Source organism: Salvia hispanica, chromosome 1 (genome assembly GCF_029641045.1).
Source record: "Salvia hispanica isolate PSC_SH4W2 chromosome 1, Shi_PSC_v1, whole genome shotgun sequence".
Classification (NCBI taxonomy): Eukaryota; Viridiplantae; Streptophyta; class Magnoliopsida; order Lamiales; family Lamiaceae; genus Salvia; species Salvia hispanica.
Window position 1 is genome coordinate 53,717,808 of NC_142692.1, and position 24,459 is coordinate 53,742,266.

At 34.2% G+C, this 24,459-nt stretch overlaps 1 protein-coding gene across 1 annotated transcript; it reads left to right on the forward strand.

Moving 5' to 3' along the window:
• Positions 1-10,408: 10,408 nt before the first annotated feature.
• Positions 10,409-18,771, forward strand: NUDT3 (nudix hydrolase homolog 3). Its single transcript, XM_048125347.2, has 21 exons — positions 10,409-10,733; positions 11,195-11,374; positions 11,566-11,643; positions 12,152-12,248; positions 12,732-12,865; positions 13,271-13,352; positions 14,041-14,127; positions 14,453-14,559; positions 14,802-14,973; positions 15,068-15,297; positions 15,391-15,472; positions 15,817-15,882; positions 16,013-16,090; positions 16,535-16,630; positions 16,853-16,959; positions 17,102-17,270; positions 17,422-17,505; positions 17,776-17,870; positions 17,973-18,063; positions 18,133-18,279; positions 18,473-18,771. Exons 1-21 carry the CDS (start codon positions 10,642-10,644, stop codon positions 18,533-18,535), a joined length of 2,337 nt encoding a protein of 778 aa, XP_047981304.1. The 5' UTR covers positions 10,409-10,641; the 3' UTR covers positions 18,536-18,771.
• Positions 18,772-24,459: the final 5,688 nt, after the last annotated feature.

The window sequence follows — 24,459 nt, forward strand, 5'->3', positions numbered from 1 at the left end:
AAGTACATGCATAATGCATTCTCGAACATTCTTCGTGGAATTATGACGAGGAAATGGAGGACATGAATCATTGAGTATAAACTCCAAGCTTTCAGCGATGAGAATCTTATCCATTTTTGTTTCCGGTCTACATAATTTAGGCATTCGAGTTTACTTTCTTTAAGGATCGCAGACAAACATTAAATGACATAATGGAGATTTGGCAAATAAACTTATTATCACATACTCATGCTCAATACATAATCACAAATAACCACAAAACAATTATGTATCTTACAACAGCAAAATTAATAAATTGTATCCTCCTCTGGAGGTTAATACGCATTAAAATTTTGACAATTTTCCTGGTCACAACACCGACGCATCAATAGCTTCCTCCTCTGGAGGTTGACACGCCTAATGCTGCCTAAGCACGACCATCAGATTTAGCATTACAGAATTTTATTTCTACAACACACTCCCATAACAATGTTCATGTGTTGATAACAAAATCAAGCTATCTCATAAATTCTGGTTGAACCCTGAAACTCGCAGTTCCTTAGGATTATTGTCCCCACTCTGCAGGTGGCAATAATATTGGGAACCACTTTCTAGTTCATTCTATTTATTATGTGAGAAGTCCGCCCTTATGAACTTGCTGTTTTCGTAGGATTATTGTCCCTACTCTGTAGGTGGCGATAATATTAGAAAATCAGCTTCACAAAATTTGGCAGTCCAACCGATGGAGACCGTATACAACGCACTTGTTGTAATCATCACTTAGATATTTTTATATGGTTTTTGCATAATTATCACATAAGCAGATAAAACAGATAATCCACTTAAAATAGATAAACACCAAATAAACAGATAAATCCATTTAATGCATGGCATTTAAACACAGGATAATTATCGACAATTATTTAATCTAGTCAAGGGAAAATCAATTAAATAATTAAGTTTTATATTGGATCATAATTATCCAATTACTGATACGATTTATCAAGATAGAGTTAACTATCTAAATCCATTTAGGATTATTCTAGATTTTATTTCGATAAAATCAAATCCTACAATTCAAGATAACGTTGATCTAGGATTATCATTATTTAAATCGTACTAGGATATTACTAGATAGAAACAATTCCACCATCATCCATAAGATAAAAATAAAATCCTATCAACCAAGATTTATACAAATCTTAATTCTATTTAGAATAGACATCTAGAATATATCAAACATTTCATAGGATTTCTTAGATAAATAAATTTATCTAAATCCAATTAATTAAGGATTTTCTTATATATCATTAACATCCTAATCTATCTAGGACATACATCCAAATGATAAGGATAACTTGGATTAATACTTACTTTGATCCATCTAAGATTTGTCTTAATAGAATTAAATCTATTCAAATCCATAGGATAAAATAAATTAATATTAATATTAATCCTAATCCATCTAGGATTTAACTTGGAGTAAATCCATATAAATCCATAGAATTAAATAATATTATATTATAGTTATTCAAATCTATCCAAGATTTATCTAGGAACAAATCCATATAAATCTATAAGATAAGAATAAAATATTATATTATCACTATCCAAATCCATCTAGAATTTATCTATGAATAAATTCATATAAACTCATAGGATAAGAATAAAATAATATTATCATTATCTAAATCCAACTAGGATTTATCAAGGGATAAATCCACATTAATCCATAGGATATAGATAAATATTAGATTCTCATTATCCAAATTTAACTAGGATTCATCTAGGATTTAAATCCCTACAAGTCCATAAAATAAGGATAAAATCTATAATTAATCCATGATTTAATACAAAATCAAATCTTATATAATATATAAAATCTACAAAAGATATATTCAAATCTTATTTCCAAATTAATCTTGAAATATTTCCAAAATTGAATCCAAAGATTAGGAAACCCTAAATCAATTTTGGAAAGCGAAGTCACTGGACGAAGCGATGCGACGTCGCGCGGGTAAACCCGCGCGAGCGTCGCGCATAGGGTAAACCCTAATCTAGCTCTCCGTCGGACTCCCACTTCACCGCAGCGTCGTCGTCGCTGCTGCGATGCCAGCTTCGCAGCGGCTGTTGTGGGGCGATCACCGTCGCTGATCACGGCTGATCGCTGCTGCAGTCGACTGCAGCTGTTGCTGACCGCCTTAGAGCACGGCCGCTGCTGCAGTGTTGGAATCGTTGCTCACCGGCGCTGCTCGCTGCTGCTGCGACATCGTCGACTCTACAGCCGCCAGCGCCGCTGCAACGTTTCACCCACTGCCATGCCGCTGCCTCTGACAGCCCGTGCGCTGCTACGTTATCAACTCCGGTACTGGGCTGCCGCTGTGGAAGCTGCTGCATCCGTCCGCTCAGCCCAAGAGAGGCGAACCGACGATCGAATTGACTCACAATTCACGAAAAAAAAATTCGTTCATGCACTTATTCAAAACCATTGGAGTCAAGATAATCATTACCACATAATAATTATGTTATGATTACTAATATTAGGAATTAGATTCCAAAAGTCACGTCTCCAACATTCATGGAACCTTGGGCTTCTTCGTTCAACAGTAAATAAAACACATAAACGAAGAACTCATGCATTCAAGCAATTCACATAACATGAAATTAATCCACATAATCAGAGCCAAAAACCTGGCTCTGATACCAATTGTTGGGGTTTGGTGCCCCTTGCACAGCGGAAGACTTGTACAAAACAAATAAATCAGATACGGATCTATTTGACCGATTATGCGATTAATCAATTCACATGTTAAACAGATAATTGCATGCTAGAACGCAAATAATTCATGCTCTAAGAAAGTAAATCCTAAAACATGAATTCTACGGTTTAGGGTTACCGATTTGATTCTCCAAAGAATCGTCGATTGCTCGCGCCTTCTCCACGTGATGATCTTCAATACTAGACCACGGATCTTCTCTCTGGTTCCCGAACTGTATCTCGATATCAGGGTGGGCTGATCCTATCAAAACACTAGGACTCGAATAAAGAAGACAGAAGAAATCCTTTTGGGAAAAGGAGTGGAATTCGAAAATTCCTACAGCTGATGGGGCTGATATTTTCGAAAATTTCAGTAATGAAAATTGTGATGATTCTGTCTCCTTTATTCTCCTATTTATATTAAGTTCCTTTTGGGCCCAGACAGGGATCTATGGAAGGTTTTGGATATGGGCTCGCCCAATTAGCTTTTTACTAATTAAATTGAACCCACAATTTAATACAAGCTTATATTGGAATATTACGAGCAGCCACTACAGAAGTAATATTGAACTCTCCCCATCCAAATCCGAAATTACAAGTAATCCGGGTTTCCACTTTTATTATTTATTTCCCGCGCTTAAGATATAAATGTCCATTAATTAATTAATGTCTGCTATGGACTTAATTAATTAACATCTTATTAATTCCAAGAGTGGACTTAGCAAGAAACATTTATTTATTATTCATAGAGTAATAAAACTCCAACTGGCCAGTTTTCCGAATAATAAAACCTTGTTCGAGCTCCTCTTGAGGACATTATCAAACGAGACTCACCTCGTGCACGTTTCAACATAATAGCAATCCTAGCACCGCTAGATATTAATCACCACTACCCAATATATCAGGATTATTGGGTTGCGAAAAACCCGCACCATTTGATAAGTCAAAGTAGTGCATAATCAATACCGTATGCTCAATGCTAACATATGTAGATTAAGAAATAATATTTTATCAAGACCTAGTCTTTCAGTAGATAGCATAAAGACACGTCTTGCTGTTAGATCCGTTCAGTGCTATACCACACCAATGTCAAATTATTTCAGTAAGGCTTAGAAATATGCGGACTGACATTGCAACCTTTCACGATAGGTAGCCAAAGCCTATCTAGGTTGTGAAATTCTTCTTTTTCTTTTGCAAAGCATTGCATAGATCTGACCGTGTTACCTTAAAGTGGACGACGCCCACAACCGGTCTACTAAGCAAAAGACTTAGACTTTGTTTACTTCTTATGCATTTAAATGTTTGTAAAACATCTTATAAATGCACAAGCAAACACAATGTAATAATAATAGTGATTCTATTCGTGCGAGACTGCTCGAATAATACTGAATCAGGTTAAAAGTGGATTATAGAGTTTTACGTATACAAGCAAGATTCTATTCGAGCGAAACTTGCTCGAAACATGCTTTTCAGTATACCAAACCTAACAGTTGGTGTGGTATAGCACTGAATTAGATCTAACAACTAGACATGTCTTTATGCTATCTACTGAAAGACGAGGTCTCGTAAATTATTGTTTCTTAATCAATGTATGTTAGCATTGAGCATACGGTATTGATTACGCACTACTTTGACTTACCAAATGGTGCGGGTTTTTTGCAACCCAATAAGCCTGGTATATTGGGTAGTGGTGATTAATATCTAGCGGTGCTAGGATTGCTATTATGTTGAATCGTGCGCGAGGTGAGTCTCGTTTGATAACATCCTCAAGAGGAGCTTGAAATAAGGTTTTATTATTCGGAACCTAGCTCATTGGAGTTTGATTACTATATGAATAATAAATAAGAATTTCTTGCTGAGTCCGCTCTTTAAATAAATAAGATATTAATTAATTAAGTCTATAGCAGACAATAATTAATTAATGGATGTTTCTATATTAAGCGCGGAAAAAAAATATCAAGCAATGGAAACCCAGAGTACTTATAATTTCAGATTTGGATGGAGAGTGCAATATTACTTCTGTAGTGGCTGCTCGTAATATTCCAATTATAAGCTTATATTAAATTGGATTTAATTTAATAAGTAAAAACCTAATTGGAGGAGCTCATATCCAAAACCTTCCATAGATCTCTATCTGAGCCCAATATGCGACTTAATATAAATAGGATAATAAATGAGACAGAAAACACACTTTTTCTAGCAAAAATTTTCGTCCCTCTCTCTCTCTATCTGAGCCCAATATGCGACTTAATATAAATAGGATAATAAATGAGACAGAAAACACACTTTTTCTAGCAAAAATTTTCGTCCCCCTCTCTCTCTAGTAGAGGACGATTTTTCCTCTTCTTCGAGGGATAAGTTTTCCGTCTTCTTTATTTAAGTCCTAGTATACTGGTGAGATCAGCCCACCCTGATATCAGTTTACAGTCCGGGAACCAGACAGAAGATCCGTGGTTTAGTACTGAAGATCTTCAGGTGGAGAAGGCGCTAGCTATCTTCGATTCTTTGTAGAATCATCAAGGTAAAATAGCAAAACCGTAGAAAAGCATGTTTTAGGTTTTAATTAATTTAAAGCATGATTTATTTGAGTTATGAGCATGATACATGTGATAATTGCGCGAACAGAATTTGTCTAAATAATCTGCTAAATAGACCAGGATTATTATGTAATCGATTTATGTGAGCGCTTCCACTGCCAACCCCTTCAATAATCCATATTCATTTATGAATTTTTTTTCTACTTTTTTACTTTATTATTTATGAGCCCCCACTATATATTACACTATTTCAATTACTAGTTTCCATTATCTCTTATTTAATCAATTATGCATTAAAATCTGTGTCATCTCCAAATAACACATTTCTACTAAATAATGTGACCTACCTTACAAAAACTTTTACATGCATTTTCTTTTACAAACTCAAATAATTTACTCCCTCCGTCTCCCAAATATTGTCCCACTTTGACCCGACACGGATTTTAAAAAATGTAATAAAAAGTGAATTGAAAAAGTTAGAGGAATGTGGGTCCTACTTTTATATATTAGTTTTATAATAAAATGTGAGTATGAATGAATTAGTGGAATATGAGATCCACTACAAAAAAATAGTAAAAGGTGAAATGAGACAAATTTTGTGGTATGAATGGAAATGAAAAATGGGACAAACTTTAATAGACAGAGGGAGTATTAAAATTCATGTTAAATTAAAATAATTTTTTATATAGTGGATGGTAAGAGTATTATTAGGAAAAATTGTCATTTAAATCACAAATTTAGCTGATTTCCTGATTAAATCATAACTTATTCATATCTCTCAATTGTTCCATACAACGAAAATTTTAATGAAATTTGTGTAAATCATAATTTTTTGTTAACTTCTTAATAAATCTAACATTGTTCTATATTAGTATTCATTCCATCCATAAAATATAGTCTCAATATGAACGACACGAGTTTTAATAAGAAATTAGTAAATTAAGAGAGAAAGAGAAAAAATAGGTAAAGTAAGAGAGATATAGAAAAAAAGTACTAAAGTAAGGAAGATAGGAGAAAAATATGAGAGAGAAACTTTCCATTTTTTTGAAACTAGTGTTAACATCTGTGCTATGCATAGGACAAAAGATTTTTAAATAATGAAAATATATTAACTTAAAATAAAGAATATAGAGTAAATAAGTATAAAAGTATATTTACAGATAAGAACTAATTAAAATAAGTATTTGTAATATTATAAAAAACAACAAAAAAAATATTTGTTCAATTGTACTCTCAATGAAACATTTCATATTTTAGCAGATGATTGTATACTATTTAAATATTTGATATGAATGTAGTATAAAATAAAAGAAATAACAAAAGAGGAAATGTGTGAATGAAATAGAATAAGACATACAAATAAAGAAAAATTTAATACTACTATTTACAAAAGAATAAAAAAAATCAAAATATTTGAACGAATAAATAATTCACAACGATTAACAAAATCAGCTCAATTATAACCATGTGTACTTAAATTTAAATATAAATATATTTATAAATTATATATGTTGAATATAAATATATTTATAAATTATATATGTTGAATATAAATATATATTTATAAGTAATTTCAACATATTTAATTAAACTAATATGTTATATATGAAATTGTATATTACTATACACAACAACAATTATTGTTATGCAATATTATTCTTTGTTTGATAATGATATTAATTTAGATTCACTTTATATCATTATTTATTGGTGTTTCATAATTACTTGATTTAGCACATTTGAATTCAATATAAACATATTTCAAAATTTTAAGAAGTAAAAAGAATAGAAATATGAGTAAATAAAAAACAATTCAATCTATACAACATTTAAATATAATTACTTAATTCAAAAAAAATAAAGTCCAATATATTAAAATTTCAAATTAAAACTTAGCATGAATATAATAATAGAGTACAACACTTAAATTAAAACTATATTCTATCAATAAAAATATACCCCTACTATAAATTGCTTAATTTTATACCATTATTTGAAATTAAAAAAAAGCCCACTAAATATATTAGACTAAAGTCCAACCATTGTACATTAATACTCCTCAACCATATCTATCTCTCTCTAATCGGCGGCGGAAATCATCTCTCCGGCCAGAGCACAACTCCTTCTTCCTCGCCGGCTCTCCTTCCATACAGCCTCGTCGGTTGTCCCGTCTGTCGTGCCGCCTCACTCGCCTGCTCTACCTCTCGTTTCACGTATCCGCCGGCGTATGATTGCCGCAGAGTCTCCACCGCTCTTAGCCTCGTCGTCAGCCTCTGTCTGTTGTGTTGTGCACTTGATTCACCACCTTCCATCTCTCTCTGTTCGTAGTTGAGCTCGACGGTTCAGCTTCACCCCGTCTGTTTGCCTTCTCTATCTACTCCGCAGCAATCGGTGCCACCACCTCCGGGTACATCTCTCACATACTTTCTTTCACCCAAATAAAACTCTAAAGAATGAACATCACACAGTCTAACTGATACGGTCGGATTTTGCACTATTTTAAGGCCATTATTTGGTCCGTTTTCGATGTCAAAGTCACTCTACACGTCCATTATTTGCATATTTTGTCTATTTTGGTATTTTGACGTGTTTTGTGAGAAATGTGCATAATTGAGCCGAAAAATGGAGCCAAAACGCAAAGTCTGGAAATCTGGAGTCAGACGGTGACCGGCGACCGCCGCGGAGGTGTGCGGCAACCGCCGGCGCCCAGCGGGCAGTCAATGCAGCGGTCCGCCTCGGAAAAATACGCTTGGATGAGAAGTCTCGCCCGGCGATCGCCGGAAGCCATGCGGCGGTCCGCCGCCGGAGAAACAGACTATCTGGACTCCAACGCGGCGACCACCAGCCAAGGTGCGGCGGCCCGCCGGAGAAAAGCGGCGAATCCGAGATGCCCTAGATTTGCTCCAAGATTTACCATATTTTGAAGATCTTTTCCTTCTACATCCTTGACTTTCCCCTATAAATAAGACCTCAAGCTTCATCAAAGAGAGAGCTTCTACTTGCAAAATATTTCATAGAGATCAAGAGCTAGAGTACTTCACTTGTGCAAGGAGTTGGAGAAGGATTTCAAGAACATCAAGAACGACAAGGATTCAACCTACGTGTTTTATTTGCTTTAGTTTTATGTTCAAATTATCTTTCCTTCAATCTATGTGTTTAACTTATTTCATCATGTGTAACTAAACTCATAGGATTCTAGGGATGTGTTAGTAACGGCTTTGGTTATACAATTCCTTTTTCTATTTAATATTCGTTTTGTTTTTAATTTGTTTCTTCTCTAAGTAGCTTTGATGCTGCATGATTGAGTGACACAATCTTGTATGATTTAATATAGCTTGCTTCATAACTGTGAGAGAGTTCAAGCGAGTTAGATTCACTTAGTAGACGCTACAGTTAGCTTCCCTTAAAACGACACTGTTAATTGAGAGTGATGACTTTTCAAGGGTCTTAGGAGCTTTACGGAGTTACGTGTTAGGATTGACAACCCTAATTTTGTAATCAACGTTTGCATCGCATGAGCATAAGCTAGGTGACTCGTCCTATCAAAGTAATAACTGTGCTAGGGTATTGTAGTTTGGAATTTGTATAACTATAACTGTGAACGCACATATCTGGGATTCCCTTATCTCTATCGATTATGTCTATGTTTTATTTGTATTTAGTTGTTATATGCTTTATATTGTTTTCTATTTCCAAAAGTTTTCAAAAACCTTTCGTTATTCCAAATAGTAATTGAGTCTTAGTAGAGGATAGACACTTTGTGTTTGCCTTCCGCGTGTTCGATATCCGGTACTGACCTTTAACTATACTATATATACTCTGTATACTTGTAGGTATTTATAGTGCTAAAAAATAGTGCATCACTAACTCATCTTTCTCTCTCCCGTTCAATTCTCCGGCAATAAGAGCCGTCGTCACCGCCCAACAACCCCAGCCTGCTGCCCTCATCATCCATCGGTGGAGGCTTGGAGCTGTCGCCGACTGCAATCAAAAATCATATAATTAGTCCATTAAAATGAAGATTCAATTAATGGTGTGAGTATATATAACTGATTAATCTTATTTGAGAAGCCACTATTGCCCAATAGGAGCTGCCTTTTTTTCTATCCAATGGTTGTCATTTCTCAATATGACCAAAGGTAAACAAAATAGCTTTATATTGCCCCTCCAAAAAGGGCAAAAATGTCTTTTCAATAAACTGTCACTTTAGATTAGTAAGATAAGATAAGAGTATTTTTTATGGACATCCAAAAATGACAAAAATAAGACCGTTTTTCGTTGACAAAGGGAGTCCATCCGTTCCTTGTTAATTTAGTCGTTTTTCTAGTTTATAAAGTTTCAAGATAATTGCGGCATTTCTATTTTTTGACAAAAAAGAATACTCTCTTTTATTTTATCCTCTTTTATTTTATTCTCTGTCCACTTAATACACTATTTTTAATCTCTATGCCCAAATGAAATGCCTTTATTCTTAATTGGTTATTTCGTGTAAATTTCCAAATTCTAACTTGACTGTACCCTCTGTCCACATAATTGTAAATTTCTCATCCAAATTCTAACTCAACTATAAATTATACTCCCTCCATTTCATAGTAATAGAGTCATTTTACCATTTTGGTACGTTCCATAGTAATAGAGTCATTTCTCTTTTTAGTAAAAGTCAACACATTTTTCCACACCTACTTTACTCTCTCTTACTTTATTCTCTCTTCATCTCTCTACCTTTTTCATTTTTCACTTTAATCTCCCTTTACTTAACTCACCTAACACAATTTTTTAATATCTCTTTACTTAACTCACCTAACACAATTTTTCTTAATCTCCGCGCCGAAAGAAAACGCCTCCATTACTGTGGAATGGAGGGAGTACTATTTTCGTCATAAAACATAGTTTTAGTTGTGAATGACATGAGTTTTAATAAGATATTAGTAAAATAAGAGAGAATGAGAAAAATTAAATAAATTATGAGAAACAAAAAAAATAATAAAAGTATTATCTGAGAAGAAACTTTTTATTTTTAAAAGACAATTTTTTATGAATATTTTAAAATGGGAAAATAGATTATTTTTCGTGGAAAAAAAAGAGAGTATTACAAGCTGACTCCATTTAATGCAATCGCCGTTCTTCCAATTCAAAAATTCCCACAAAGATGAATTAAATATTCGCAAGAACCTATCTTTTTCGCAAAGGTTGTTTCAATCGGATAAATTCCATTATCTGCCAACGCAGCTGTGACTAGAAAATCAACAATTTCATCCTAATTTTGTCATTTAGACTCAGAATTTATTAAAAGAGTCGTTGATCCCACCACTAATCCACCCACCACCGCTGCTTCTCTTTCTCTCCGATCAAACACTTTTCACAGCAATGGCTGCTCAGTTGAGTGAGCAGGTTGTCCAAGTAGAGTATCTTGATGTACTCACCAACACCGGAGAGAAAACCGGCGTATCTAAACCCAGGTATAACCCTTTAGATGAAGAATCAATCGATTATAAATTGCTAATTACAGCTCTGTATGTATTTCGTTGAAATTTTCCAAGAGATTTTCGTGTAGAACAGTTTAAATGGGACGAATTTTGTAGAGAGTGGAGCTCTTGTAGCAATTTGATCTCCAAAAATTGTTATGTATTTGCTTGAAGCTGTGTTTTCCCCCCTTTTTCGATACAATGGCTTTGTCGATATCGTTGAGCTTCGAATTTCATCATTTCAATCTAGTTAATAATGTTGGAAAATTCTGAAAATATCATAGTATCAGTTGTCCATTTTCAGCTTTGGAAAGTTAACGTGGCTTTCTCGATTGCCATGTTGTGCTTTCAGTTCAGTATATTGATACAAAATGGACGGGGCACAATTGCTTCAAAATCGATAGTTCACATCTGTATTTACACAAGGAACTTATATGTACATTTTGCCTTTGTAGGGGTGACGTCCACAGAGATGGGGACTATCATCGAGCTGTACATGTGTGGATATTTGCTGAGAGCACGCAAGAACTTCTTGTCCAACTTCGTGCTGATTGCAAAGATTCCTGGCCTGGCCATTGGGACATCTCTAGTGCAGGTCATATCTCTGCTGGAGATTCATCTCTTGTCACAGCGAGGTATTCATCATTTAATTGTATATATTATAGCTAGACATACTAATGCATAGGTCTTTAGCTCTATAATCATTTTTGGAGAACTGCAAGTTGTGATAATTATTCATAATAATATATTGGATCATTTTAATCAAGATGTGTTGGTTTTCTTATTTAGATTGGTTATACCTGAACAAAATTTTATGTGCTTGTAGGAGGGAGCTTCAAGAAGAGCTTGGTATTACACTTCCAAAGGATGCGTTCGAAAAACTATATATTTTGCTTGAAGAATGGTTAGTCTTAGAAATAGCAAATCTAGTTTTCAGTTGGACTCTTTGCATATTTTCCATGATAGTAGTTATTATTCCCCCTGTCTCGATAAATGTGGATCGTTTACTTGAAACAAAAAACACAACCTTCTTTATATACATGTCCAAAAATAATAAGCTGCCGGGAAGGATGAATTGTCTACTAATAAATTTAATGTAAGTGCGATTTTTACTTTTCGAAGCTTACTCCTCTTTACTTCATTGTATCTGCTAGAGCATGAACTTATTCCGCTGCTTTTATGGTGCATGAAATCATCACCCTGAACGCGACTGAAAATGTCTTATAGAGTGAGAGGCAAGTTGGTCAAGAGTCTTACAATTTCTTTACATAGGTGTCCACGGAACAACCCACATATAAAGTTTTGTAATCACCGATAGATTTTCTCAGAGTTCCTCGTATAGAGTTGGTCAGTGTAGGAATTCTTTTAGTCTGATGCCACAGTGTATGATTATGCTCTGCATCTTCTTTCAGGGTCACAAATGAGGGGAAATTCATTAACAATGAATACTGTGATGTCTATCTTGTGACAACAATAGACCCAATTCCACTAGAGGCCTTTACTCTTCAGGTGTGAATGCTTATCTTTATTCGTACAAGATTTGCACTTGTGCATTAATAAAAAAAAATAAAAAATCCAGTAAAATTTTGGGTTAATCATGTTTTTGTGTCCTCAACTTTCAGAAAATTTGTTTGACTTATTTCCCGTTTGACATAATCCGACGATAGAACGATGAGTAAGCTCACCGGATTCTTAAATGGATTAAAGCTTAATTAAGGTGAATTATTTGTTTTGGCTTAATCATGTTTGGCGTCCCAACTTTTACTATTTCCCTACATAAGACCCTCAACTTTGAAAAAAGTTTGATTTATGTCCAGTAAGTCAGGGACCCAGAAATAAATTTTGATATAATTTTATTGATATTCATTTTAAGCGGGAAAGCATCCTAGTTACATTGTCATTCTACTTTTTGTCCTTCCGCAATAAGTTGTTCTGTGAAACCCTGCTAAAGAAATGCTTGCAGATATCTTATTGACATGGTTATTGTTGAAGGAATCTGAGGTTTCAGCAGTTAAATATCTACATTATGAGGAGTATAAGAGCTTGCTTGCGAAGAAAGATCCTCAATATGTGCCTTATGATGTCAATGGTCAATATTGTCAGTTCTTTGAAATACTGTCAAAAAGGTATGCCGTGAGGTGTCTCTGATATTTCATATTTGTTGCATTTCTTTTGATAGACTTCATTTTTTATTGAGTAGAGTACCTTTGTTTTTCTTAGCCTGATTTGTGGTGTATAGTCCTTATCTAATAGTAATACTCCATCCGTCCAATAGAAATTGGCCATATTTCCTTTTTCGTCCGTCCCATACCAATAGTCACATATCCATTTATGGCAACCTTTTTCTCCTTCTTTTTTACTTTTTCATTTATGGGCCCACCACCCACTACACAATTTCAACTACTTTTTCTCCTTATCTCTTACTTTTTACCAATTTCACATTAAAACCCGTGCCATCCCCAAATGGCCAATTTCTATGGGACGGAGGGAGTAATAATTTTCACTAATGTGCTTAACTTTTATGTCTGTAGGTACAAACAAAATGCTGAAACACGTGCTACGATTCTACAAAAGCAGCTGAACCGTTATGCCCCTATTTCCCTTGGTGCAGAGGTTAACTTCAAATAATTTGTTTCTTCCTTATTATGATTTTTTTTTTGAAGAATTGACATTTTGAGTGTGAATGAGCAGCAAATAGTCACTGTGGTGTCATCTCTTGCATGTTGTCAACTTCTTTGGAAAAATCTTTAGGACAGGCCACCAAAACAATTACTCCCTCCGTCCACGAATAAAAGTCCCGTTTTTCCATTTTAGTCCGTCCGCGAATAGGAGTTCCGGTTCACTTTTACTATAAATGGTAATAGGGTCCCACCTTCACCTAACTCATTCCACTCACATTTCATTTAAAACTAATATATACAAGTGGGACCACTATTCCACTAACTTTTTTCCGCCCACTTTTCTTAACATTTCTTAAAACCCGTGCCGCCAAGAAATGGCACTCCTAATGGCGGATGGAGGGAGTATTTTTGTTGCAATCTGACATTCTAATATATGAGCTGCACTTTTCATTAGATACTAATTACGCTAAATTAATCATAGGGGAATGAGGGGTTGCCTGCTAATTAAGATCCATGCGTCTTTCATCTCATGTCATTATTTATTTATATAGTTTTAGTTTTGGGAGGGGATAGCAGTGAGAAGGAACCCGGGACCTCTTCCTTTTGAAAGGGATTAGCAGTGATTTCCATAAAGAAAATGTTGTTATTCTAATTCATCATTTTCCAACTGTGCTTAACAGTATTCAGGGCTCAGCAGTGCAGACAAGGAAGTTCTGGCATTAGTTGTAAAAGCAGCTAGAATAATGGATGACATTTCCTTCATTCAGGTAGTACTCCTTACTGGTTTATGCCAGTCGCCAGACAAATTTAATAACTCATTTTCTCCTTGCTGATTCAATTAAAATGGTTAATACGAAGGTTAGCTATATATAAACGGATTATTTATTTGAACTTCTATTCTTGAGGTTTAACTTGTACTTCGATGGGCTTTATTTCCTTTTAATTTGAACCGTTTACTTTTATTCTACAATCAATTTCGCTTAACTGACAAAGGAAACCTGTTTTTGTTCCAAATTTCTGTTAGTCAGCTTCATTGATAATAACACAGATTTTATTTTGTGTTCTATTATTTACACTTCTTCACAATAACAGGTCTGGTACAGCAATCCATCTTTGAGAGACTGGCTACAGCAGCATGCTCAAGAGTCTCGGTTGAACAACTTAAAACAGATGTATTTTGCTGTCAACAAGAGTCCATGGTACACTTGCTTCTTGTTACTGGACTTTATTTTCTCTGTTGGTAAACCAGACACCTTACAACTAATATATAAATTTCCCAGATACTATGAATTGTCGAAACTTCTCATTAGATGCATTTTTGAAGGCTAAAAATCTTTAGGACAGATTCTGAATCTTATGACTGATAGCTTCTTCTTCACTTGTATGCTTTTCAGTGATATGTAGCTCCTCTGAGTTTTGCTATGTCTTATTTTCTTGTAAGGTCATGTCTCGATGAAAATGAGGCATTTTTGACGAGTGCAGACTCAGCAGTGAAGCTGCTTCTTGAAGCTACAAAGCCAATGGCTGGGTGGAAGGGAATTGAATATAGGACAGCATTCCCCATTGTTAAACCACCGGGTGCAAGCTTTTACCCTCCAGATATGGACAAAATGGTATATACGCCAGTCCTCATAGTGCACTACTTGCGTAGGTTGTCATTCTACCGCTTTTTGGGGCATTTGAGGTAAATTGAAGTATTTATTATAGGAATTCGAGTTGTGGAAAAAGAGTCTCCCCGAAGATAAACAGAAGGAAGCGATGGGCTTTTTCAATGTAATCAAAAGGCAAAGTGAGAGAATATTGGATGAGTCTCTTTCAGTGGCCACCCATGATACTCATGATTTGTATATTGTGCCTTACTCTCAAGAGTACAATGCTTTACTTACTAAGGCTTCTGATCTATTGCACAAAGCGGGGGACCTGACCAGCTGTTCGAGGTAAAGTTTCTACTTATCCCTGAAATTCATGTATCCGAAAAAAAACAGCTTAAAACAAGAACATATTTTCAATAAGTGAATCTACTGGTGCAGTTTGAAGAATCTATTGCATAGCAAGGCTGATGCGTTCCTATCAAATGAGTACTATGATTCAGATATTGCCTGGATGGAATTGGTTAGTTAACACATTGGAGTATTTGATTTTTCATAGTTAAGGGTTCTCATTTAAATCTTTCCCACATATCTCTCTATATATACACATAGCCATAGAGGAAATGTGGTTCAAATAAGAAACCTTGTTTATTGTGAGAATGGAGAACTATTTGCAGCCCTTCGATCGCGGAGATACAAGGTGAATGCATCTTTCCGTTGAATGAATCCAGCACCAGGGTTTGAATTCCATGAGGGGCAAAATTTGATTATTTTTTTTTGGTTCAGTTAGTTTATTTTACGTTTAGTGCATACTCTGATGTTTTAGTGCATGTAAGCATAAGATTTCTTTGTTATTATCTTCTAAAGGATTCAAAGCTGGACATTACTATTGGTCCATACGAGACATATGAAGACGCACTTTTTGGATACAAGGTATTTACATCGGCCATTTGTTTATGATTAAATGGACTAGGTATTTATGGCTTGAGGAACAAGATTTGTTTAGAAACTATTTTTGCTACGTTTTTCATTAGTGTATATTTCTTTGTGATTTGATCCTTAGGCCACTTTTGAGGCATTCATTGGCATTAGGGATGATGAGGCTACAAGTCAACTTAAATTATTTGGCGACCATTTACAGGTGCACTACTGAGTTATGTTTACTGTTTATCAGGGTTTAGGGTTTAGCTTATTCCAAACAATATGTTTTGATCCACAATTAACATTTTTGTCAAAATTTAACATGCAACCACATTTTGATCATATTAGTGCGTTAATTATCATTCTAATTAATTATTTAAACCTAATTAATTATTCTAAAAATTTTAAGTATTGTTTTATTTTTTAAATTTGAATGGTTATTAACTCATTAATATGATTAATTAGAATGATAACTTACTCACTTATCTAGTCAAAATGCAGTTGTCCATTAATATGGAACTATTAATAATATGGACCAAAACATACTGTTTGAAACCAGAAGCTAACACACTACGTGACCATTTTATTTTGGAGCAAATGTAGAGTACCAATTTTGGACGTTAGTTTAATCCTTCTTCTCTAAGAATTAAGAATTGGTTTCTAGGTTTTGGAGAGAAATCTTCCGATGGACGACATTTATAAGTCAGAAGATGTCAGTGCAGCTCCAATTCGAGTGGTGCAGCTTATTTATAATGCTGGGGTATGTTTTGTTGATAAAAAGCAAATATATGTTCAGGTGAAATTGGAAGTGTAGATTTTAAAGTTAGTGTGGAAACCAGAATTTCGTCAAAAGTTGATTATTCAGAGGCTATCAATATCCCTTCCTTTTATTTTGCATTAACTTTACATGCTTCTCTGGCGTGTAAATGGCTTCTTCGTGATATGTTTCAGCACTGAACTTTGGATAAGCTACCTTTTGCAGGACGTGAAGGGCCCACAAACTGTCGCGTTTAATCTTCCAAATGATGAACGGATAGTAAATGAGAGAGGATCCTCTATGGTCATGCTAAAGAATGTTTCAGAAGCAAAGTACATTTTCCATGAATGTTGCCTCTAAAATTGAAAATACTTGAGCATTAGTTCTTGATAATGTCCAGGAAAAGTTGGAAATTGAATTTATCATCCTCCTTTTTATTGAGGTTTATTATATCCATGCCCGTTTCTTGATCAGGTTTAAACTTATTCTTCTGCCTATATCCCATGTATGCATTATGGAGGAACAACGTAAATATGTGGATTTCAACTCTTTCTTCACTCACACGGTTTGTCACGAATGCTGCCATGGTATTGGACCTCATACAATCACACTTCCGAGCGGACAAAAGTCGACTGTGAGATTGGTAATCATCTAAACCTTGATATTTACTGCTTGAAATAATATGTTCAGATAATACTTAGGTAGATATAAGCTAGATGGATAGAAGAGGATGATTTTCCTTGTAGATTTTTCTTCTTTATGGTGACAGTTGAAGAACTTTGTTTATGTTGCAGGAGTTGCAAGATGTTCACTCTGCTATGGAAGAAGCTAAAGCTGACATTGTTGGCCTTTGGGCCCTAAGGTTTCTTGTTAACAAGGTATTAAGCACTGTATTATTTCGTTTCTCCTTGTTTTTCTTTGTTTGTGGTAATAAAAATCGTCGTGGGCCTCTTTGGTCATTCGATGTTGTGACAATGCTGTCGATATCTTTCCAATTATTTGGTACTTGGGTGCATACCATATTAAATTCCTGAGAACCACATATAGTAGTTGTAGCAGCCAAGCAGGCAATATTTTGCCATGTTTAATGTTTCATTTGGCTGTTTAATTCCTTTCAAACCTCCTCAAGTGTAGTTTCTCTGCTGCAGAATTTACTACCAAAGACGCTGCTGAAGTCCATGTATGTTTCTTTTCTTGCTGGTTGCTTCCGCTCTATACGTTTTGGCTTAGAGGAAGCTCATGGGTAAGTATGCTTTCTCGTTTAGTAGTGCATTTTACACCATAGATTCAAACACGCAAATTTTAACCTATATTTTTTTGTCACAAAATAAATTAAAATGTGCAGGAAAGGACAGGCATTGCAGTTTAATTATTTATTTGAGAAGGGCGCCTTCCTTTTGCAGCCTGATGGAACATTTTCTGTTGACTTTGATAAGGTATGATAAGCTTAAGACTGGCATACTTCCTTTCGAGTGAATTGACTCGGGTTTCTTCTTTCACTCAAGGTGGAAGATGCAGTGGAGAGTTTGAGCAGAGAGATCCTCACAATACAAGGAAGAGGCGACAAATGTGCTGCAGAAGCTCTTCTCTCAAAGTATTGTGTGTTGACACAACCATTAAAATCCGTGTTTGAGAAACTGTCGTTGATTGAGGTGTGTTATCTTTTGCACGTGTTCGAACTATGCATTTGATTTTGATATTTGGCATCAAGAATCGGAGAAAATTTAGTGCCTTCCTCGTCCAATTCCTATCCAAGAAAACATCAGTAACACGTTAACAACTATTGTTTGTATAATTGATTATTTGGAGTATGTCTGTGATGAATTTTGTGATTGGTGATTGCAGGTTCCTGTGGATATATTGCCTCATTTCCCTATTGCTGATGAAGTTTTTGGTATAGAACTTTGATGCTGTGAAGAAATTAAGGTCTCTCTTAAGCCTAAAAAAGAAACACAATCAGAGGGCTTGCCTTGCTTTAGTATATCTTGGTTTGGTTTTGGTCGAATAATTGGCACTGAAAATGACTCAGCATTGTTATTGCTGGCAAAAAATAAAGGCTAGATTAAAGATGCCATTTGACAGTAGTCTTAGGCATTGTTGTAATGTTGCACCATTTAAATGAAGGTAATAACATTTTCTTTGAATTGAAGTGTAACCAAAAGATTTTAAGTGAAAATGGCGGATATAGATCCGATAGAATAGGGAAGGTTCTGTAGTATGCTAGAGATATTCATATCGGGTTATGATATATGCAATGCTCGATTTTATTGTAGGCTAAGGAATCAAAACATGGAGGTCATTTTTATTCGTTTTTAGTTTATTTTGAAAATTGCATTTTAAAAATAGACAGATGAACTAAAACAATATAAAAATGACCATTATATTTTTTAAATTTAAATATTTGAAAGTGATGTATCTGCGTTCTACAATATGATGTTCGGTTTTGATGTATTTATAAACAAGACTTGCATAAAATAAGAAAGATACAAGTATCATGTTGGATAAACAAGACTTGCATAAAATGAGAAAGATATAGTACTGTAAATACTTTGTACCTTATCTGCAACACTTTTTCATTTGATGACAAATCTTATTATAAGTTTTATACTCCCACTGTTTATTTACAAGTTCAATTATTTTTCTATTTTGGAAAGTTTTTTTATAATTGAGTTAATTTTTCTTATTCTTACTTTACTCAGATTAAAAAATGATGTGTAATGGTATGTAATAAAGTAGATAAAGTGGTCGGATTTTTAAATTTGAATTCCTGTATTATATAAAAAAAAATTATTCAAATTAAAATTTTAAATAATGTTAATGTGCATTTTTATAGCACATGTACTGTAAAATAAAACCAAATTCTTATTTCCATATTCAGACCTTTTGAAACTGATGTGATAGAGAGAATTCAGTGAATCGAAAATGAATTTTTATATTGAGATGATTAAAATTATAGAGGGTTGTCATAAATGCATAATTAGATCTTAGTGTTGAACGGTATCATTTTAAGATTATTTTAGTTAATTCTTTGTAGAATGAACTAAAATGAACTAAAAATGAACTCCGTATTATCTAACAATGTTCTAAAATGAACTAAAACGAATGAAAAATGAGGAGTTCGATGGTTCGATCGTGGCACTACAACAATTGGAATTCAAATCGTTCACAGAATCCTATATATACATTCACAATGATTAAATGCTTCAGCTACTAAAATTAGAGAAAGCTGTTGGACATTATTTATCATCATATATTCAAGAATACATAATTGAATATAAATAAAGCAAGATCTATATAAATAAACCAAGATCTTCGAATAACATGTATTTCACGCAAACCATAAACATAATAGGATCGAGATATATCTTGGCGATCCATAGCGGAAGCGATTGAGGAAGGAGGAGACAACCTTTTCCGGTTTAGTGGCGCAGCTCCAACTCCAAGGATTTGTTTCTCTCTCTTTCCCTCGTTTATGTGTTCTCTGTAATGTGTGTGATTTGATGGGATCCCACATTTGTATTTATAGGCAGAGAGAGGACAAACCCTAATTATCAAACCCTAAAAGCCCTTTCCATCAAAGAGGCCAAGTAATAATATGGACGATTCTTTTACATTAATATTGTAATATATTGATAATAATTATAGGAATATAATTCCTAAATCAATCGTATTACTAATTGGTTATAATATTAATTGTAATCATTGCTATAGAAAAGGAAATGTACTGTATATATTAGTGATCAACTAATAATTTAGAGAGCATATTATAGCTAATTGACCGTCCCTTTTCATTCCAATTAATACGATAATTAATTGATAGTAAATTAATTAGGGAAAATGTGTCTTATACCAAATATATGTATTATACTAAAAATCCAATTCTATTTAGGATTCTATCACATGTCACATATGTGAGACATAAAACTTACATTCTCCCACTTGGCGAACACGTGGGACACAAAGTTTTTGATTCTTCCATTTGTCACACGTGACAGAGCCACAGTAAAATAAATATAATAAACATAAGGCGCCCATAATATTGGACTTTATAAATACTTTCATCATTGGCAAACATAAGTATTATATTAGAGAGACTACTAATGCGGGTCATGGTGGGCGTATATCATTCAATCGATATAGTTCCTTCCATGTATCACATCACCAATATCTACTCTAATATAATCTATAAGTGACACCGCGTCCGTAATTTTCTTATTTCAAGACCTCCTGCATTAATACTAAAAACGTACTTATGCATATCAAATAATAAGTATATGTAGGAAAAGTAGAAACAACTTTATTGAATTCAAAATATCTATAACTTTAGTATCTAAACCAACATGGAAACATAAAGATTAGACGTTTCCATACCTAAGACCCATTATGTTAACTTATTCTATAAATGTCTTAGGCGGTAACGCCTTAGTCAATGGATCATCAACCATAAGCCGTGTGGTTATATATTATATAGATATTCTTTGTTCCCAAACTTCATCTTTCATGACAAGAAACTTTAATTCCATGTGTTTAGCTCCTTGAATACTTGTCATACTTACAGAATGATACGATTGCACTATCATTACAATACAATTTCAACGGCTTGGATATTGAGGAGACAATACCAAGGCCTGAAATAAAATTTTGCAATCATTAATGCTTCAAAGCAAGCCATAAATTCAGCTTTAATGGTGGATGTTAAATTAGAACTTTGCTTTACACTTTTCCATGATATGGCTTATCCAGCCATAAGAAAAATGTAACCAAAACTTGATTTTCTAAAGTCAACACATCAAACATAATCTGAATCGGAATATCCAATCACTTCTAATTGATCAGATTTCCTAAATGTAAGCATATAATCTTTTGCCCCTTTAAGTATCCCATTATTATCTTTGCAGCTCTCCAATGTTCAATGTCAGGGTTACTTTGGTAACAACCTAGCATTTCGAGCGCATAGCTAATGTCTGGTAGTACAGACTTGAGCATACATCAAACTTCCCACAATAGATGCATAAGGAATATTTTCCATCTCTTTAGGTTCTAATTCAATTTTTTGGACATTGATTCAAACTGAATTTGTCACCTTTATGAATTGGAACAACACTTGGAGAACATGCACTCATGCCATATCTCTCTAAAAGATTCGATCTATGTAGCTTTTATGAGACAATCCAAAGTCCATGTGATTGATCACTAGATATTTCTATCCATATGTTATAGGATATCTCACACATATCTTTTATGTTGGAATTTTTAGAGAGATAATTTTAGTGTCATGTAGTAATCCAATGTCACTACTAGCAAGCAATATATCATCAACATACAGAACCAATAATATGAACTTGCTCCCACTAACCTTGAGGTATATACACCGATCAACAGTGTTTTCTTTAAACCAAAAGCAGTAATAGTGTCATGGAATTTAAAATACCATTGTCGAGAAGCCTATTTCAGTCCATAAATTGATTTCATAAGTTTGCAGACTAAATTTTCATTCCATTTCTTAATGAAGTCTTCAAGTTGTTTCATGTAGACTTCTTCTTACAAATCGATATTTAGAAAAACAGTTTTTCACATCCATTTGATGTAGTTCCAAGTCGAAATGGGCTACAAGTGCCAAAATGATTCTAAGTGAGTCCTCTTTTATACATTAGAGAAAGTCTCTTTATAATCAATGCTATTTTTCTGAGTATAACCTTTGACAACAAGTCTGACTTTAAATCGTTTGACTAAACCATTTATGTCGAATTTGGTCTTGATGACCCATTTACACCCAATACACTTTTTTCTATTAGGTTATTCGACAAGGTCCCAGACTTTATTATAATCCATAAATTTTAACTCTTCTATCATGCATCAATCCATTTATTAGAATTATTACACTTAATGGCTAGTGAATATGAAACTGGATCATTACATATTCATATATCACATTCGGATTCTTGGAGATATGCCACATAGTCATCAGAGATGGCACTTCTGTAGATGCTTCTTCCACACCCATGTTCAATGACTTTGGCATCATCATTAAGTGGTTGGTCATTCAAATATTGTTAGGCTGTTCAACAATATTTAGTACACTTAATTCTTGAGGAAATTAGGGAAGAATGTTATACCCTTATATCATTAATGACCGCATTACGAGTGTTAGAACTCCCACTAATCTCACCATTCTCAAAGAATCATATATTTTCAGTTTCCACAATTCTCATGCTATCATTAGGACAATAAAACCTATACCCTTTGGATTTTTCTGGTACCCCACAAAGTAACCACTAACTGTCTAAAATCCAATTTATTTTCTTGCGAAGAGTATTCTCTAGTTTCCGCCGGACAACCCCTAACATGAAGGTGCTGCAAACTGGGTTTTCTACCTGTCCAAAGTTCATAAGAGAGCCTTTGGTACAACCTTACTAGAAACCCAGTTTAATACATAAATAGCGGTTCTAAGAGCATAAATTCACAACGTTATGGGTAAGGTAGAATTAAAATTCTTCTAACCATTTCCATGAGAATTCGGTTTCGTCTGTCAGCAACATCATTCTGCTGAGGCGTACTTGGCATAGTATATTAAGCATAAATGCCATGCTTTTCTAAGTGTTTGGCAAAAGGTCCATGTAATTGACTTATTTTAGTGGTACGACCATAAAATTCACCACCTCTAGATCGAATAATTTTCACCTTTCTATTTAATTGCCTTTCAACCTCAGTCATAAAATGTTCAACTGTGCCTGAGATTTTTCTTGCAATAAATAAATCCATAACGCGAAAAAATAGTCAATAAAGGTGATAAAATATTTTTCTCCACCAAAAGTCGAGACATCAAAAGGTCCGCAAATATCTGTATGTATAATTTTAAGGAGCTCATTGCTTCTTGTGGCATTTTTAGTACTGTGTTTGGTTTGTTTTCATTTAATACAATCCACACAAACGGTAATGCTTGTAAAGTCTAAATTCGAATGAATATGATCCTTTATAAGCCTCTTAATTCTTTCACTAGAAATATGATCCAGTTCCTTTATGCCATAAGAATAATAAATTCGAATGAATATTATCCTTTAGACGCTCCTTCGGTTGTAATATGAGCATGAGATGCACCCATTCCATACTTCTTCATATTATGCTCCTCCTAGACCAATACGTTTCCCAATTCTTTAAGAGTCCACTAATCTTTTATAGTGAATCAATTTGGAATGGTCTGAGGATATAAGGAAGTTAGGATGAATTGAACAATGAAACCCTTATCCACCTATAATCCTAACTTTTCCAGCTTAGAAGAGATGTTATTTATTTCCATCACATGCTCGTACATAGTCTGAGAACCATCATATTGCATGCTCATGAGATCCTTCATAAGTTTTCCTGCAATAGACTTATATGCAGTTGTGAAGCGATCCTCAACATTATGCAAACATTCTTTTGCAATATCAGTCGTTAAGAGACTTTATCTACAACGAATATTCTAATGAACTATAAACTTAGTCCTGTTAGATTTTTCCCAAGCATTATGGGCAATCAGCCATCTACTTTGATCATAAGATCATTGGCTTATCATTCAAAAATGTTAGGTCCAAGTCCATTACTCCAAGAGTGAACTTAAGTTTCTCTTTCCATTCAGAGAAGTTAGATCCATTAAGTTGGGGAACGTTTGAGGTAAACATACTAGTAGAAAAAAAATATGTTTTTACATTATAGGAGCAATTAAGAGATGAATGCTCACATATAAAAGCTTTGAATAATAACACGAACATTTATTTGAAAACCCATATCGTGAGGCAATTATGAAAACTCCTTTGGGTAGTCTTCATACAATAATAAAAATCATGCTTTTA

Excerpts from the sequence above, each read along its gene's own strand:
- NUDT3 (XM_048125347.2), top strand. The coding sequence starts at position 10,642 with ATGGCTGCTCAGTTGAGTGAGCAGGTTGTCCAAGTAGAGTATCTTGAT. Across the intron at positions 16,091-16,534 it reads TATTTGGCGACCATTTACAG|GTTTTGGAGAGAAATCTTCC; the intron begins GTGCACTACTGA and ends ATTGGTTTCTAG. Across the intron at positions 16,960-17,101 it reads AAGAATGTTTCAGAAGCAAA|GTTTAAACTTATTCTTCTGC; the intron begins GTACATTTTCCA and ends TTTCTTGATCAG.